The 18,371-nt window shown below is 39.5% G+C and overlaps 2 protein-coding genes across 4 annotated transcripts in view; both read left to right on the forward strand.

Annotated features, from left to right (window-relative positions):
• The window catches only part of LOC121954216 (regulating synaptic membrane exocytosis protein 1-like), a 105,851-nt gene that overhangs the window by 38,035 nt on the left and 49,445 nt on the right, over positions 1–18,371 (forward strand). The gene's annotated exons all lie outside the window — the stretch shown is intronic.
• On the forward strand, positions 13,095–15,781 carry LOC121954218. The gene is made up of 2 exons (XM_042501562.1): positions 13,095–13,326; positions 14,947–15,781. The coding sequence occupies exons 1-2, from the start codon at positions 13,169–13,171 to the stop codon at positions 15,515–15,517; spliced, it is 729 nt and encodes a 242-aa protein (XP_042357496.1). The 5' UTR covers positions 13,095–13,168; the 3' UTR covers positions 15,518–15,781.

Genomic DNA, 18,371 nt, shown 5'->3' on the forward strand with positions numbered 1-18,371 from the left:
GTGCTCCTCTAACTGGGTTTCCGGGGTCTTTGAGGTCACTTCCTTGGAGTATGTAGCTGACAAAGGTATAGCGTAACCACTTTTATTTCACTGATTAGAAATTACCGCAGTGAGATGTTCCATATTTCAGATGATGATCCATAATCTGAAGCAAAACTAGAGTCCTTGAAATGAACGTTTGTAGGCTATATGTTGCCTTTTTTTTTAAACATAGTTATAGCTGTGGTCTTTTTGCACTGAACCTGAAAGAAGATGCTTGACAACATGAAAGTACTTGGTACCTAGATGCAGTGTATCGAGAAATTTTCCTTTGGACTCTCTGCAGATGAATTTGGAGCTTTGTTTTTTTCAACTCATAGTAGGAAAACTGGATATTATTTTCCAAGCTGGTGCCCCATTAATTTCAATGAAAGTTGCAAGCACACAGAAAACTTGTCCAACGACTACTTTTTGTCAGTCTAATCTGGCAAAACTACATAAAAATTGACTCGCAACCTACAACTATTACTGACTGGCTAAAACTACTTTTGCTAATTGACCAAGTTTAGCCACTTTATAGCCTATGGTCCAAAAATCCTACCCTGTACAGCTGTAGACTTGATATCACCTTTGTGCAAGCTGTTGTTGTGCTATCTTACATAACGTTTACGTTTCCAGTAAACTACACCCACCAACTGTAATTACGTGCAGAAGGAAGAGTGCATCTACTGTTAGCACACCACTGAGCTAGCTTACGTTACACTTTAGCTGAGGAGGACGTCCGTAATGTTCATATCTCATGCTGCCATGTGCCTCTTGTCAGTGAGTGATTGTACGCTTCCTTCTGCGTGGTGATTCGGGTGGTAGGTGTAGTTCGGTTGAAAGAAAATAATTTGTACATGAAACTGCTCACAACAATATTATCTTGGGTAACCAGGTCATGATGGGAAGAGACACTGCTGTTGAGTTTAATACACAGTATTTTTGTGGCGCTTTGAGCGCAACAAGCTGAATGCCTTCTAGCTCCATTACATTGGAGAGAAGGCAGACATTTCTACAGTTCTCTTACACTGCAACTCACATCAAAACAATCTGATAAATAGCACTACAGTTAAGAGGAAAAATATGTATTTTGAATTTGGGGTTTATCTGTCCCTTTAATGACTGCTATTATTTTTTCAGTGACATAATTTCGGATGTGTATTCATTTTGTATACAGGTGTAGGGCTAGTATCTTCTGATATCTTGGATATTGTAAGAAGTGCTGTCTTTTCCTGGGTTTAAAGGATGCATTACAGTAAAGTGACTGTAACTCTTCTGTTATTGCCTTAACCCATATTCACATTACTAATGATTATTTATCAATTAGAGGACCATTAGTCAACCCTACAGTATCACTGCATACCATTATCAAGATATTTGGTCAAAGATATCGTGTTATTTTCCCCATGTCGCCCCCTGGATAAGCTGTGATTTCAGTCCTGCTTTGCTTTTACAAAGAACATTTCTGAAAGACAATGACGGAGAGACAGATGAATAATGTTTTAACAAGCGTAACGATATACATTGTGTGGTGCATGCAGCTCAGTGTGTTGTGCTAATGATATTCAGGGCTCATTATCTGCAGTGATGGCTGTTTGCTCGCGTGGAGAGATGAGTGTGTGTTGTTGTACTGAAGCCAAGTGTTTCTCACAGAAAGGGCCATTTTTGAAGTCTTGATTCCTCCTCTCATGGGAGACCAGGGAAGAGTGTGTGTGTGTGTGCGTTGCTTTTTCACACACACCCGCACACACATACGCACACACATGCTCACTAACACCTCTCCTCTCTCTAATTGTAATGTCCAGGGCTGTATTTCTGTGGGGGGTCTGTGCTTTTATGTGGCTATAACTCAGTGCTGGTAGATTGCTGTTTTTAGACCAGTTCTGATACAGAATTACTGGGATGGCTGCTTCATCACTAGTGTTTCCGGCCCACTGATGCTCTGAACCATACACCTCATGTTGACTGTATTTATATACTTTATATCATTTCAGAGCAGAGCCTTTGTCTCATTAAAAAGTTGTTAGCATGTATGGATATTTTGCATATGTTTTTGATTACTTTCATCCAGAGTGAGGGGTAAAGCAAGTACACCTTGTGCCGGGGCATAAACAGAGCAGCTGACATGCGCAAAAATTATCAATATACTAACCTGACAGGGGTGCCAACTCTCACACTGACCATGAGACACATGCAATTGACACACACTTTTCACACACTCTCACACCTCAAGTGCATTTTCTGGCAGTGAAAAATAAACTCCTGACAGCACTACAATGCCCTCAGCGCCCCAGGGCAGGAATGAATGAGCTACTATAGTTACGGCACTGCTCGAGTGTCTTGTCTATCTAGTCAGATTAACGGCAAAAATTGATATTTATCGTCTGTTCAGCACGGTATCTGCTGCCATCAATAGGTGTCCAATAATGTTCAGTTCTTTAAGAGTTTGGATTTAAAACAAACTCTCCACTGTGGTCCACTTCTGCTTCTGTTCGCTATTTTCTGGAAGTGGAGAAACAAGGATGTCGTCGCATCCCCTTACGTGAGGATGGGGCATGCGCAGAAAGACCGCAGCCAGAGATGAATCCATTTCCTCCTTTACATGATGAAATTTTTCTTTATATTATTATTGTTATTTTTTTAATCGGTTAATGAAAAGATTTAAACTACCACTGTGCAGCTGACCAAAATTTGAATAGCTTTGAGGCTGTTGAGGCTGAGAGAGGTGTTTATATGGCTCATGTTGAATCTGATCAGGCTTTTAAACCTATTGTAATCAGATTAGTAGGCGTCATGTAAATTTGCCTAGTGTGACAGCTCTTTGCTGACTATGGATAAGTACCTCATATAACCCCACTCCAGAAAATCTGAATTAATTATTTCAGTTATTATAAGTTTAGCGATTATAGCTCTAACTTATGTCACTGCTTTTGCCAAACAGATTGGGTGTTTCCATTTTAAAAAAAGGGGGAAAAAAGTAGATAAACGTACCCTTTAAGTTATTTATCAGACCCACCAATCATATACAACTTCAGCCTACTGTCAGTCAACTATAGGTATTGTTCATAATCACTTTACTCTTCCAGCTTTTCTCAGGGCCTCAAAGTCCCTTTCTGCATTACTTGTAGGACCGTGTTACAGGAGACTCAGCATGTTCAGTCATCACGTTTGATCAATTATCTTGCCATCATGTTAACGTAATAGTTGTGTGTAACAGCTTGTCCCTGGGGGAGGTGTTTATGAGCTCAGAGACAAGTCTGTGTCTTGCTTGCGTAGACTTGTTCCAGGCGTCAGAGAGTGCCATTTAGTCCAGGTCAAAATGCCTCAAACACGCTATTGTTGGCTGAAGGACGAATGACCATCATGCACTTGCCACTATGATTGAAAAACTTGCATCTTGAGAGGAATGTCAGAATAAGGGAAAAAAAACCCCTAAAAAATAATCTTACTATGCGCCTGATACTTGTGCAAATGTATATCTATTGATTTAAGCCTACGAGGAATTATGGCTTCGTGCCGCTTTGTGTCGGGGTGCAGCGCGCTAGAAAAGCCTGAGTGATGTGTCATCTGCTGTTAACGCCACAGCGCCTCATGATTACTATTGATCGCCAGTCTCGCTAGCTGCGTCCGTCTCCACGTCCATCTCTCATTGACTGGTCTTAAGGGGGCCATCTCTCTCCTGGTTGTTGCTGTACACTCCACTTATGAAAGCAGGCTCACACACATACACACACAAATACATTCTCACTGTAAGGTGTTGTGCACATGTGAGCACATGCTCTAAGTGCAGCGCTGTAGAAACGGGGAGGACACATTTGCACGCTCATACACTAATAACATACAAATTCACTTTGGTTGCTGGCACAGAGCTCAGTGTTGCTTTGTCTTTCATCAGTGTAATGAAGACGTTTGAGGGGTTTAGAAAAGGAGGCAAAATGCTGCATTCATGTGATGTCGGAAAGTTGTAGTTGGGAAGTCGTTCTTCGCTGTGTTTATGTGCTTTGAGGTCTGAAAGTGGAAATAACATGGAAGCTTTAGAGAAGATGGGTTACATTTCAGTGATAAGAGCGTTTAAACAAGAAGTTGATAGCTGTTTCCAGTTTGTTTATATTTTCACATATTGTTTTATCTTTTTTGTAATTATTTTAGTTTTGTATATTTTATGGACAGCAGTTATCATTAATACCATATTACACTTTACATGTGATCATAAATTGATATTTAATACATGAATTAATAAAAAAGTTTTGACCAAACATTGATTTTTGCCCGCTATGTTTATGCATTTATGAATCATGCCAGCAACTTGTGTTGTAAAATAACATTATCCATGTCAGTATGCCCGCCTGGCATGTTTTGAAAGGTAAAAGTTTGCTTTCTTGCTGCAGCTAATAGATGCATATACCAAAATGTGCAACTACTAAAAGTAAATGATAGCTTCGTGTAATGTAACGCAACGTCATATCTCGGCAACAAGGTTTTCATCTAAATTTTCACTTGTAATTACAACTTTGGGGGGCAGGTCATGTGCTCATAACTCGTAAATAATTTTCAAAAAGCATGTGAAGGCAGCAAAAGTTTAGGAAGTTGGTACTAATGTAGGTCTAAAAGTACCAACAGGCCAACATCATTTGCATTAATACACAACATTCCATTTTAGAGCGACCATAAACCCTTAAAGTGTTGTTGATCTATTTTTTAACACAATGCTTTATCTTCTATAACCAGTTGGGGCCCGTGGGGGGCCATGGCCATCCAGATACAAAGGCTGTAGCATGCTATTTTTTAAGCCATCCATTGGTGCCAAAGGGGGCTAAAACACACTCCAAATTAAGTCCTGTGAGCGCACTCCGATCCTTACAATACGCGTTTCAGGCAAACGTGGCTGGTTTCATCTGTCTGCACTAAATGTGGACGCACACACTGCCGTCCAGCTGTCTCCCAGCATGTGATAACAATGCCACCAGTTTTGTCCAACTGCGTTATCACTGTACGTGTCGGTGCCCGTTGCATGTAGATGCAGAGGGTAGCTTTTGGCGTCACACTCCGGTGTTGGAAAATCAGTTACAGCTCTTGGTTTTGTTGAGCCACCTCAAGATTTTCAGTGGCCACACCTATAAGAAATATCTGGGGGGGGGGGGGGACTGTCTATAGTCTTATAACTTTAAAGTTAAAAAAAGGGTTTCTCCCCCACTATAGATCAATGTGTATATATATAGGATATATATAATGTGAAGGACTTTTAACAGTCAATAAAGGAGTCATCCACTTTTAGTCTTGATGCACATACAGTCAAAAAAATACTAAATCTCCAGCCAGATTAAAGCTAAAAAAAAATATACCAAACGCACACTTGCTTTCTTTTTCTCTCTCACACACACTCCAAGCACTCCCTCACCTACTCACACACACATCACCAGGTGCTATGTTTGCTAACTAGAGACATTTAGTGGTGAAAAAAAGGAAGTGCAGCATCATGTCTGCCCTCAACTGCAAGACTACAAATGAAATTGCTTGTGACTGGGGGATGGGATTCCAAAAATGAAATATCAACACATTCCTATATTGAAAGAAGTGTGTAAATACCTGTCTCAGTTCTCAGTCACAGCCCTCTGTATGTCCAGGATCCTGAAGTCACTGGTGAAGCCATCAGGGGTCTCCTGTACACTCTGGCTCCCAGTTTGCTGTGGAAATAACGTATGACATCACTGAGCACCTCTGTAATCATTATAGTTGAGCTGATCTAGCTCAGCTTATTTATGAACTGCAGGGAGCTCAAAGATTAGTAGAGTTGGTTACTTACACCATCATCATCATCATCGCCGTTCATCTGAGTCCATCTCAGAGAGCGGTGGAAGATGTTTGAGGTTTCTCAATACTCCATCACTTCACTTCATCACTTCCATCAATTGGCCCTTTTGTAAAATCTGTATGGAGCCAAAGTATATTATTGACAATACTGATTGACTATTTCACATTAATGCTTTGATATGTGAGCAAATTGGCTTGATGCCTTTCAAAATATAGGAAGAGGGCAACAAACAACTTGACATGAAATGGCCCAAAGAATAGCAAGAAATACGTTTAGAAAAAAGAAAAACAAGAAAACTACCTGAAAATAAATAAATAAATACATACATACATACATAAATACATAAATACCTAAAATTAATAAATAAATAATTAAACAAAAAAGAAGAAGAAAATGACCTCAAGAATGTGCTTAATAGTTTTTTTTCCGTTTTTGTGTTACAGAATTTTAAATATATAAATAATAATATAAATAATATTTTATTATATTATATTGATACATTATCTATATTATATTATCTCAGCTTCTGATCATTTTCTTGTTATTTTTTGCTAATATTTTGCAGCATGAAGGACATTTTTTGCCACGTTGTACATTCTATTTATTCTCTGTGTTTTTTAAAGAATTACACCAATTTTCACATGTTTCAGAGTTTTAAATGCTGGTGAAAGGCATTTAAACACAACACAAGAAAACTGATGTCAGTCTAGGATTTAAAGGGTTAAATGTGACCTCTGTGTATGTATTTGTATTGTGTGTGTAAGAGAAAGTGTGTGTAGCCCATCATGCATTGTTCTCACTTGTAGGACCAGTGTTCCGTGTGTTACTGTACAAATACAATGCACTTTGGCGTCTGCAAGCACACTTACTTGTGTATAAGCATTTTGTGAGTGTGCATGCATGTGCTGTATATGTGTGTGTGTGTGTGTGTGTGTGTGTGTGTGTGCGCTCTCCTGTGTGCGTGGGTGTGTGTACTTTACTGCGGGTGCCGGGCTGTGCTGATATAGTACCTCATTAGTTGATGTGGACACTAATCTCCTTTGTGGCAGTCTTTCATCCTTAGCGCAAGATTTATAGGGGCCCTCGGTTACGGCGCCCGGCTCGCACGCTGCCGGTGCCATACGTCAAGCTATCATTGGCGCATGCTACTTCCTGGTTCCACACCTCCTCCCTCTCCCCTCCCATACCTTAGGGCACATGTGGTTCAGCCTGTTTGGCGACAGGCGTTTGGTGAGTTTTATCTTGCTGAATGGCGATGGCGGGAAGTGTAAGGTGACAGTATCTCATGTTTAGTGTCCTCTGTGAGGTCTGGCAGGCGGCGACACACTTGTTTCATGTCATAGGCGTGTAGCTGAAAGAATGACAACAATATCTTGGTTGAGTTTGTGTTTTCCTCATTTTTTAACACCATCAAAAGCCCTCGTTTGATGCTTTCTGGAGATATTGATGGATAAAAGTGGTTAATTAAAGAGACAGTTCAACCCAAAATAAAAAATCCACATTTTTACTCTCACCTCGTCGTGCTTTTTATCAATCTAGATTGTTTTTCTTTGACTTGCAGAGTGTTCGAGATATTGTCTGTAGAGATGTCTGCCTTCCCTCCAATATAATGGAACCAGATAGAAAACCATGACTCAGTTAATCAAGATAATCTACAGACCTTGTTGTGAGCAGTTTTATGTAGTGACTATTTTCTCTGCTGAACTACACCACAACCGTATCAATGTGCAGAAGGAAATGTGCATCTACTCATGGACAAAAGGCACAAGATGCAAACATGAATGGCATCAACTGAGATGTTACGTTAGCTGGCTAAGTGGTGGTAGGTGAGTAAACTGTAGATGCACGCTTCCTTCTGCGCAGGTGACTGGTGTACTTCAGTAGAAAGGAAATAGTTCCTACATGAAACTGCTCACAACAAGGTTTGTAGATCATCTTGAGTAACTGCCTCATGAGCTCTGAAAAGACACATTGCAAGTAGAGCTGGGGGGACGCGTCTTATCATTCACACAGTGTGCGCCGAGAGAGCGTGAGCAGCGCCGAGTTTGTTGTTTTTGTTTCAGCGCTCATGTTATCAAGTTAGAGCGTGCACACGGCTCACTCGAGCAGTGCTTGTCAGGCGCGTCTGAGCTGCGTGTCAGCTGTAGCACATCTAGAGAAACGGTGGCTTGACGTTTTTTTTACGCATGACGCTCCCGTTTGTTGACTCTATACCACTTTATACTGCAGTTTAAGTCTCTCTCTGTCACAGAGATGAGGAAATACAAAGATGTTTGTTTTACCTCAACTCCCTTGCTTCCCTTTCAAAACAAAAGCTATCTGACTGTGTCTCTATGGACAGAATGCCATCAGTTGCTGATACAAAGTATTTTATTTTGAAACATTTACAGGACAGGGTTGTCAGCAGGAACTTGTATAACTTCATAAATGAGTGGAATATGTGCTTATAAATATGAAACTACAGCACTCATATCAGCAGGCAGGGGTATGTCTTAAGGCCCAGTTATTTTGCTATTTTGATGCAGAAAGTGATGAGTAGTGTGAGTAGATGCATGCTTCCTTCTGCGCAGTGATCCGGTTGACAGGTCTACTTTGGTAGAAGGAAAATAGCTCCTACATGAAACTGTTCACAACAAGGTCTGTGGATTATCTTTAGTAACCGGGTCGTGATTGCTGTTGAGTTTTTAAAATGTGTTTATTTTGGCACTTTAAGCACCTCAAGCCAAGTGCAATATAGTTCCATTATATTGGAGAGGAGGCAGGCATCTCTATGGCCGTTCTGTCCAACACTCTGCAGCTGACACAAAAAAAATCGAGATTGTTAAACAGCACTACAGGTAAGAGGACAAGTATGCATTTTTTATTTTGGGGTGAACTGTCCCCTCAGGAAGAACAACAGGAATTGGTCTGACTGTTGCCTTTGTTTAAAGAATTAGCTCAACATTTTTTGAAATGTGTTATCAATCTTCTCATCTCGCTTTTCCTTCAATTTATTAAGGCTGATGCTGACGGAGTAGCATACAGTACAAAATCTAAATGTGAAAATGAGACAGAGTGACTGGACTGGTGTAGTTCTAGCTGGTTTTTCTAAGATGGCTGTGACTAACACTCACCCCTCCTCTCTCCCCAGAGCCTGTGCTAGTGGTTGTTAATTAGCCTAACACAGAAGCTGGTAATGAGCTTGATAACATCTCTATTTCGGACCATAGCACTGTTTTAATATTGATTTGTCAGTTGAGACATTTCCAGGATCTCTATCCATCCTCCTTATGGTCTTTTCTTTAGTCGTGTCAGGGTGGAGACAAGAGTGAACATTCAAGAAAAAGTTCACCTGCTTTAGTCAGTGATGTTCACTGCAATCTCTGATTCTTCTACAACTTCTGTGCTTTTTGAACATGACCTCACTCAACAATATGGACTGTGGTGCATTTCGATAAATTTGTGAGAGATGGCGATTGTACTGTTTTAATTTTTCAATATTTCTGGTTAAGCAGCCTTTGAGGACTTTCGACGACACAATTTCTTACAAGCCCCCATCAAAATATTTTAATCAGCCATATCAAGTTTTTATTAATATGGAGAGCGTTCAGTTTTGCCTCTTTTAAACCTAAAGTCTCACTTTCTTTGCAGAGGCATTAATCGCATAGCATATATAGATGTAATCTTGAGAGAAAAAGAGAGAGCAGATAAAGTGTGAATGTAGGCAGCAGTGAAGAGCTCGCTCTGGGAATTGAACCTCTCACTGCTTCACACTGAGTTCACCCATCTCACATACAGCGCTGTAAAGTCTGTAGTTACACAAACGGTCTCCTCTCTCCAGGAAACACACACCTCGCTACACAAACTCCCAAGATTTCACCACAGGAATATTCCCTGTTACACTGCATCACACATACAAGCACCGAACGCACCATATACACATGAGCAATGATGCAAACCAACGCGGCTCCTCGACAGACACAAATAGACACATACACAGATGGACACACAGACACACACACACGCGCGCAGATGCAGCAGGACGCAAAACAAACACACACAGGGGTTTGGTGTCCTACTTTCCATCTGTGGAGAAGCTATTCTCTCTCTCTGGCGCTCTCCTTCACTCACAAACTCATCTCAGGGGGGGGTCTTACTGTGGTCATGTGACACACTGCTGCTGTTGTTGCAGTTTGTGTGCGTGTGTGCGGATAAGAGCAGGCGTTTGTGTGCATCGCTGCTCATGTGCATGTATTTGATTGTATGTACGGTTTTGTGTGAGTATGCACAAGCCGCCTTTATGTATGTCCATCGCGTGTGTTAGTGTGTGTGTGTGTGTGTGTGTGTGTGTGTGTGTGTGTGTGTATGAGCTCACTGTCAGGCTGCTCTCTGCCTGCCTACGGATCCTCCTCTCCGCCGCTTGTTTCACCATCAGAGTGTGATCTAATACAGGGATTACTTTGGGATTAAGTGAGTCTCTTATAAAATAACAGCTCACCGCTCCATATCTCCACAACACTGGCCATTTGTTCTGTGGTATCGACACACACACTCTAACAACGTCTCACAAAGGTGAAACACAATAACCGCTCCGGCAGGGGATGAAATGTGCTTAGAAAGGTGCACACCGACAGGAAAAATTGACAGGTGAGACAATCTACCCCAAAAAACATGGTGTAATCCTTTAAGTCAACCAGGAAATTTCACTCGCCAGTTTCAGTTTCCACCACCTGAACAAATGAAAATGTATTTACTTGTTTTTTGTTGTTGCTTTAATCAGAACTGGCAGGCCTATCAGCCACAACCAGAGTGAGTAAACTGTGATGTTTGGTTTGTGTTAATGATTAGCAACATGAATTCTAACAAGGGGTGGACTAATATTGTTTTTTTTCAGGGCTGATATTGATTATTAATGAGACCGATAACCGATATTTGGAACTGATATGCATTTACAATAAAAAATGACAATCTTTCTGTCAATATTTAAAAATTGGAATATAAATATACACAAAACTTTGTTTGCCTTTGGCAAATGTTTAAACAAAACTGAAACTTTCATCATCATATACCGCATTAGTTCCCAGCAACTTTTTTTATAAATACAAGTGAAAATTTAATATAAAAAATAAATCAATAAAAACAGCTCCCTGAGGTTTTACAGGGAAAAGTTCCTCTTCTGCAGACACTTTCTTTGCACTTTTTAATGAGTTAATTTGATCGTCAGTCATTAAAATGAAACGCCAATACAGTTAATCAAAATGCCAAATATCAGCCCCAATAATCAGCCAGGCCAATAATCTGTTGACCCCTAATTCTAACACTGAGAGATGTCATTTAGGCATTGAGGGTAGTTAAATATGAACATATAGCTTGATTTATGCTAATTTGAGAACACTAAAGCGGCAATCAGAGGCTATTAATTTGTGTTTTTGGGTGAGTGGCTTCACTGCACAGACATACAGTAGATTTACAGTCAGTATAGAGACATGGCACGTATGCAAAAGGCCAAACGACATGAGAAACTATTAAGTGTCTTATTTATGCTGTAACCTATTCTGAATAAGTATGAAGGAAAATCAAACAAAAATTCTGGGTAACATTAAGGGACTGTTCTTTACCTGTCAGTGGAGGGTGGTGGCTGGGGTGTGACTTATTTATTTATTTTTATCTTGACCCTTTCAAAAGCTACAGGTGTTTTTCTTGAGCCTCTCTGAGTGACTGGGGGAAATGCATGACCCTCTTCCACCATAAATAGGCCCTATCTATTTTTCTTCTACATGACACCAAATTAGGATATTGGAGCCAATGCAACGAGCAGACATCACAGGACTGAGCATTATCACCGACACAAAGCTAATTTCTTTTTTTTTTTAATAGTTTCTGGCTATGATAACAGGTGTGATTTTAATTTAATTAAATTATTGTTTTTTTAAAATTGTATTTATTTATTTTATCTTGCCTTCCAAACCTGGCAGGTTTGGGGGTTCAGAGGGTATTTACATTACAATACAAAATAGATCATTTGAAGCTATGTCATTCCCCTAAGCCAAAAGAAAACAAACATAAGTCCTTCCAGAGTCCTTCAGTGCTAAAAAAAATATTTATGCCTCCCTGTTTTTCAAGGAAAATTCAAGAAAAGTTAGATGTTCATTAGGCATAAATGCATTAGTGCACAAATTTAAATACGATAGGTACTGTGTTGGCACACTTTCTGCTTTATTTAAAGCTGTTTTAATCAATATTTTTCATGTTAAAAGTGGATCAAATGACTGTGTAATATGAGAAGTGTTGTTCCTATGTGGTGAACCCACAGAAAGTTATTACCCAACACTTCAGTTTCTCTCAGCTCTGTGAAGCTTTTTACAAAAACAGTTGCATAGGAGAAGTTCTCCACAGACAGCGAATACAAATGTGCAGATGCACTACTTATCCTCCTTTTGATTGGCTGAAGCGGCTATTCTGATCAAGTCAAATCAGTTCAAATAAGTTTTATTTTATTTTGTTTCATTTTATTTATTTGTATTTCATAATGGAATTGGAACAATCAACTTTATAAGCATATTAACTGAGTGGTACTGGCATAACAATGATAATATTAACCGACTGGCACAATAATAATAATAATGATAATAATATTTCCATTACCTGATATGACAAAGAGCTGTTAGTCATGACATCGAAATCAAAATTATGAACAAAAAAAAAGAAGAAAAGATTACAGCACTAGATAAATCACACAACAGCAGCTTTAGTTTTTTGAATATTATAGGCTACATATCCAATGTGGAAACAAAAAAAAGCACAAACCTTATAGCAAATATCAACATAATTTTAATACTAGGAGGGGACATGTCCTCTGCCAGAAAATTATGAGCATCAAAAATTTAATTTTATGCAATCTGATTATATTTTGTATGCTAATTTGTGCCTTTTCTGCATGAATTTGTGGTGTAAATGTCTTTATTTATTTATTGTAAAATAAAAGTCAGTGTTGTCAGGTTTTTATACGCATTTTCTAATTATTTTACATTTTTTATGCACATGTTATAAATATAGAGGAGGGATCTACACCCATGGCAAAGCATGTTTACTTGTTCTCTTAGTATGATAATGATTTATAAATCACCATAAAGCTATTATTGCATATTATTTTATTTTTCTGTAGTCCGAGTTAATAATCTGTGGTATGAGAAACTACAGTAATAAAAATGACACAAAAAAAGATATTTTTAAAAACATGCACGTCAGACCGGGTTGTCGTCATCGGGTGAGAGGTCACGCGGTGTGTGTGAGCAGCAGCAGATCACGCAGCAGTTGGAGCAGGTCACTACTGCACTTGATGTCCTGCTGGCTAAAATGTCGAGCACACCTCTCAACGAGTCTTGGTTTGCTCTGGATAAAGTATTCGAGCATCCCGCGGGGATTGAATGTTACACCGTCCAGACTTCCGACGCCTGGCTTCCAGACGACACCGACTTGCTGGTATCAACGATGGAGTCCGTGTTTTTGGAGGAGTAAGTGTGGCCACATCTTGCTACTCTTTACCTTTAGCTAACGTTAGCATAGCGTTAGCATGACGTTAGCATAGTCGTCACCGGTAATGGAGAGCAGACTCGTGACTTTATTAAGAAAGATATAAAAACGTATGTTACGTAAGAAAGCATTCAGTGCAGGTTTGCTTTTTTAACCGCCAAATTGGTCACGCACATTTTCAGTCTGCTAAGGTTACACTTGACCAACAATTTCGTGGATGTAATTTGTTTGTATATGTGGGGGCAGTTGTGGTAATTAGCAGGCTAATAAAAATTTAGCTAGCCGAAGCGCCATTAAACAGCCCAATGGCGCCGGTATGTTGCGTCAAAAAAAATACAGTCACCAGCTTTGTAACCACTCTCATCATTTGCCTGTCTATCGGGGTTTTTGATGAGGTTATAGCATTAGCTACTTCAATCTTAAACCTCGGTAGCAGTTTTTGGGGGCAACCAACCTCATTGTTTGAGAACCAGATAATTTGGTGTTAGTAACATTGTGTTATGTTTTGTTTTGTATGAAAGTCATCTGGGAAGAATATAGATAGCTAACATTACTGTATTTTTATGTAGTTGTAACCTAAAGCACTGCTACTTTGGACTGTGCAATCACTCCATGATCTGCAAATTATAATCTATGTAAAGGGTCAAAATATGCATCATGTTAATTGTATATAATTTATCTAGGACATATTATATTTTAATAACAGCTCCAGTACATCTAGATTACCATCAATTGGAATTGGCACTTATTTTTTACTCATTATTGCTCATTTTTAACCCTTTGAAACTTGGATCGACATCATTTTTCTTATGCTGCATTAAGACGCGTTTCACAGTTCTTGCAACTTCTAAACCCCAAGCAAATTTGTTTGATTCTTTTCAGAAACATGGTGGAAAAGGCAAAGAGCAACTTGGCAAGAAATGTCCTGTGAATAAGAGAAATAAGAAATTGGTAGATTTAGAAAGTTAGTTTGGAAAAAGGTAGCAATTCCAGAGAACTACATTTCAGATAATCCTAATTATATATTTGAAATTATTTTACAGAATTATTATATTATTAGACATTTTTTTCAGGTAATTTACCAGATTTTTTTTTTTACTCTTCCATTTGTTGTTTTTTGTTGTATTTTTGTATGTCTGGGTTTTTGTTTGGCAAAATATCAGGTACTTTTTTTGTACTTTTTACTAATTTTGTGCTAATTCCATAGAATTACAACTTCAGTTATCATAAGTATATACCCCTGTTTTTGTATTTGTTTATTTTTCTGGCTAAATATCAGGTAATTTTCATGTGTGTGTATATATATATATATATGTATACACGCACACATTTTTTTTTAAAACTAATTTCTTGCTAATTTCCGTGTTATTTCATTTTAAATTGCTCATAGCCTTCTGCATGTGTTTTTGAAAAAAAATAAGTCAATTTTCTCAGATTTCAAAGGGCTGAATTGCATGTATATTTGCAGATGTTGATACATACATCTGGAACTAGCCTCTACTTTTGTAGTTGCACATCGGAAATTCCTCTATTTTACCTTCACTGCTAGTCACAGTTTGGTTTTTAAAATGTTTTTAATCCCTCCCTTTCTGTATGTGTAGTTTGAGTCTAGACGAGAAGGGTCCTGTATATTCAAAGGATGAAGACTGGCGGTTTTCCGCTCCTTCTTCCCAGTTGGATTATATTCCACCTGACAATGCCCCTCTCCCATACCCTGCAACATCGCAACTCCGCAGTGGTCCGGAAACCAGGCCTAACACCTCATATCAGGGGAGAGCCAGGGAAGCTGCTGCGTCACACCCCTACAAGGCCAGAAGATACCGAAGATGGAGAGCACCTGGTTCCATGCAGGGCAGGTGTGACTGCTGTTGCAACTGCTGCCAGAGGAGATACAGACCGAGGAGATACAGACCAAGAAGATACAGGCCAAGAGTCCCTTCGTGGGAGCACCTTCCTGTGGCCATCCAGCCTACAAAGTGGTACCAGGTTGTCGGAAGTATGCAGTGCAACTACTGCAAAGCCCAGGGGAGGCACCAGATGACATCTTGGATGTGCCAGAGATGCAAGGCGCCCCTGTGTCTGATGCCACATAGAAACTGCTACAATGAGTGGCACGGTCAGAGCTGTGAGCTCAGAGTGGAGAATCTGCCTTTAAAAGAGGAAAATGAGTGAAAGTTTCTTCTCCCGTGGTGAGAGGAGTTTCTTGTGTTATGCTGTGCAACTTCAGTTAGCCTGTTGGCTTTTCTTATTTCGTCTTTACACTCAAATTTGTAGTTAACTTCCAAAATGCTGAGTGTTGCCACTCAGAATATTGCTTTATGTTTACAAGAGGGCCACCGCTTGTTTTGATTTTTCTCTGAGTTTCTTTAAGACGAGTATTTAAAAGAAAAATGATTAAAAGTTGCACTCCATTATTCCATTAAAATTCATCTTTCCACCGTGATTGTACATTTTAGGGAAAAACAATTTTGAGTTTTCCCTTTTCTGTAAATGTTTGTTTCTGATTAAATTGCAGAGAAGTTCTAGTTGTTTTTGCTTTATTTCTATATTAGACCACTTTTTGGAGGCTCTGTATGGAGTTGACAAGGATAACTCGACATTAATATTTAGAAGTGGTACAATGTGATGGGATGTCAGTGAGACACATATAACTTCCTCATGTTTACCAGACGTAAGCAGGCTTTCTTTATTCAGTTTTAATTTGAAACTCCTTGTGTACAGTAAAAAACATATCCCCACTGTAAGAACATTTAATTTAAGTGAAAAGAGTTAATATGTAATGTCAGATCTGTAATTGGACACTTTATCTGTGCTATCTTTAGATCAAATCTACCAACTGATTTAATGAACAAATGACCTATGAGGTTCTGCTCATTCAGTGCTGTTGCATGTCCTGCAGTAATTTGTGCTGTTGAATGTGTCACGGTTATTTGTTGTGCTCAACTTAAACAAAGGAACATTTTATTTGACAGTACTGTGTAATTGCAGCAGCACTGGATGGAAAAAAAAAAAACACTACCTCTACCATAGTTTTTTCAATTGATACCGCAAATAGAATGGTTAAAAACCCCCAAAAGAGCAAGTTATAGTCAGGATTTCAGGGGAAATTTCCATTACTTGAAAATGCCCCTGCATACACCATACCTGTTTGGGGCTGCTGCGATTGACCCCCTGACCTTGTTGAGTAAGTTGAGTATCGTTGTACTAGTACTTCAGAATTGTGCTCGAGTACAAAGTAGTTCACTTCATAGCTGAAACACTCAGTTGATCAGCTGAAAGACAAAAAATGACTGTGTGTGAATTTAGATAATTGATTAGGCCACTTATCAAGCAAATATTTGAAGCAATTGATCGTCTTGAACTTGTTGCTTTTCTGTTTTATACAATGGTGAATTTATTATTTGGGGTTTTGTAATGAACATTTCTTTTAAGTAACTTGCAGTAGGCATTTGTCACTACTTTATAGAAATTGATCAGTAAAAAAAAAAAGGATTATTAGTTGCTATTTATGTTCCAACTCTGTTGTGCATAAATGTCTCTGATTTTTTCTTTAATTTTTATATAAAACTTGAAAATGTGGAGCCGTTTCAAGATAACTTGATAGCATTTATTACACCTTTTCAAAAGACCTCAAACTTGCTCTCACTAGTTGTGAACTTTGGGTGATGTTTACTGTGGTTTCTCTGTTGACACTAGGTGGCTTTTCATCAACCCTCAAATTGCCCAAATTGTGAATATAAAATACGCCAAATGGAAACACGTCAGTTAAAAAAAAATCTCCCTTTATCGCAAAAAATATTATCTTTTAGTTATTTTGTTCAATCAAAAAAGCTATAGTTTGCAACACCGTCATCTGGCAATTGTATTTTATTGACATTTTGAAAATATCGCTTAAGTTTTGCACAAATCTGTAATGAAAACTCGCCTCCTGTTACGAGCAGGTGGATTTTTATTACCATTTACCGCATGCTCATCAACCTTTTGACATCAGAAAACAGTTAGATGGGGAAAACGGGAAGGAAAACTCCAGTAATATTCCTAAAGGATGCATTGTAACAGCAAATAGTCATCACTGCCTGCCTGTGAATGTATGCACGAGGAGACGAGCACTGCAGTGTCGATCTGGCAGCCGTCCACCTCGTCGGTCTGGCTGCAGAAAAATCACAGATTGGTGGATGTTTTCACCAAAGCTATAATGTCCCACATGAGGCAGTGTTTTGCTTTCTTTGCTGTGCGTGTATATGTGTGTATATGTGTGTGTGTGTGTGTGTGTAGAGCACACGTTTTCCCTCTCTCCCTGGTGGTGCTGGGGTGTTTGGCAGGATAAATATAGCTGCGTTGGTGTAAAGCTGTTTTCTCCTCGGCTTTTGTAGCTTTAATCAAAAGCAATCTGGAGGAGGGAGAAATGGAAGGGAAAAAAGGGGGGGTGAGAGAGAGAGAGAGGAGGGAGGAAGGGTAAGAGGAAGAGGGGGGTGGCGGGAGGGGAGGGTGGCCGATGCCAGAGTGTTTTATTTTAGCTCTCTTTAAAGAGTCATTGGGGAGTGTTCAGGAGTAATGAGAACCCTGGTGGCTGGAGGAGAGGGACTGACTCTAACCTCCCCTCGCTCTCCTCCTCCATCCTCTCTCCGTCTCCTGCTTTCCCGCCTAACCTCACTTCCCCTGTCATCCCCCTCTTTCTCACTCGCGTTCTGATGTCGACGCAGGACTGCGAGTGCGGCTGCGTTCGCACTGCAAGGCCCTCATGCTCCACTCTCTCTTGCGAATGAGTCCTTGTATCTATTCTGGGATGTAAGCCACTTTCCTCATCGATATGAACTGACGGCGATGTTGACAAGTCGTGAGCACAGGGAAGTGGTCATCCAAGCCGTCACATTTGTATTGAAAGCGTTTCAGGCTTCTTTTCCAATACAGTGTGTTATTGTCTTCTGTGATGGTCAGTGAGAGTGCTGTAGATTAGAGTTGTTGAAATTCACGAGGAAAAAATATGGGCAATAATACATAAATACGACAGAGTTCTTCTGGAATG

Source organism: Plectropomus leopardus, chromosome 15, assembly GCF_008729295.1.
Source record: "Plectropomus leopardus isolate mb chromosome 15, YSFRI_Pleo_2.0, whole genome shotgun sequence".
Taxonomy (NCBI): domain Eukaryota; kingdom Metazoa; phylum Chordata; class Actinopteri; order Perciformes; family Serranidae; genus Plectropomus; species Plectropomus leopardus.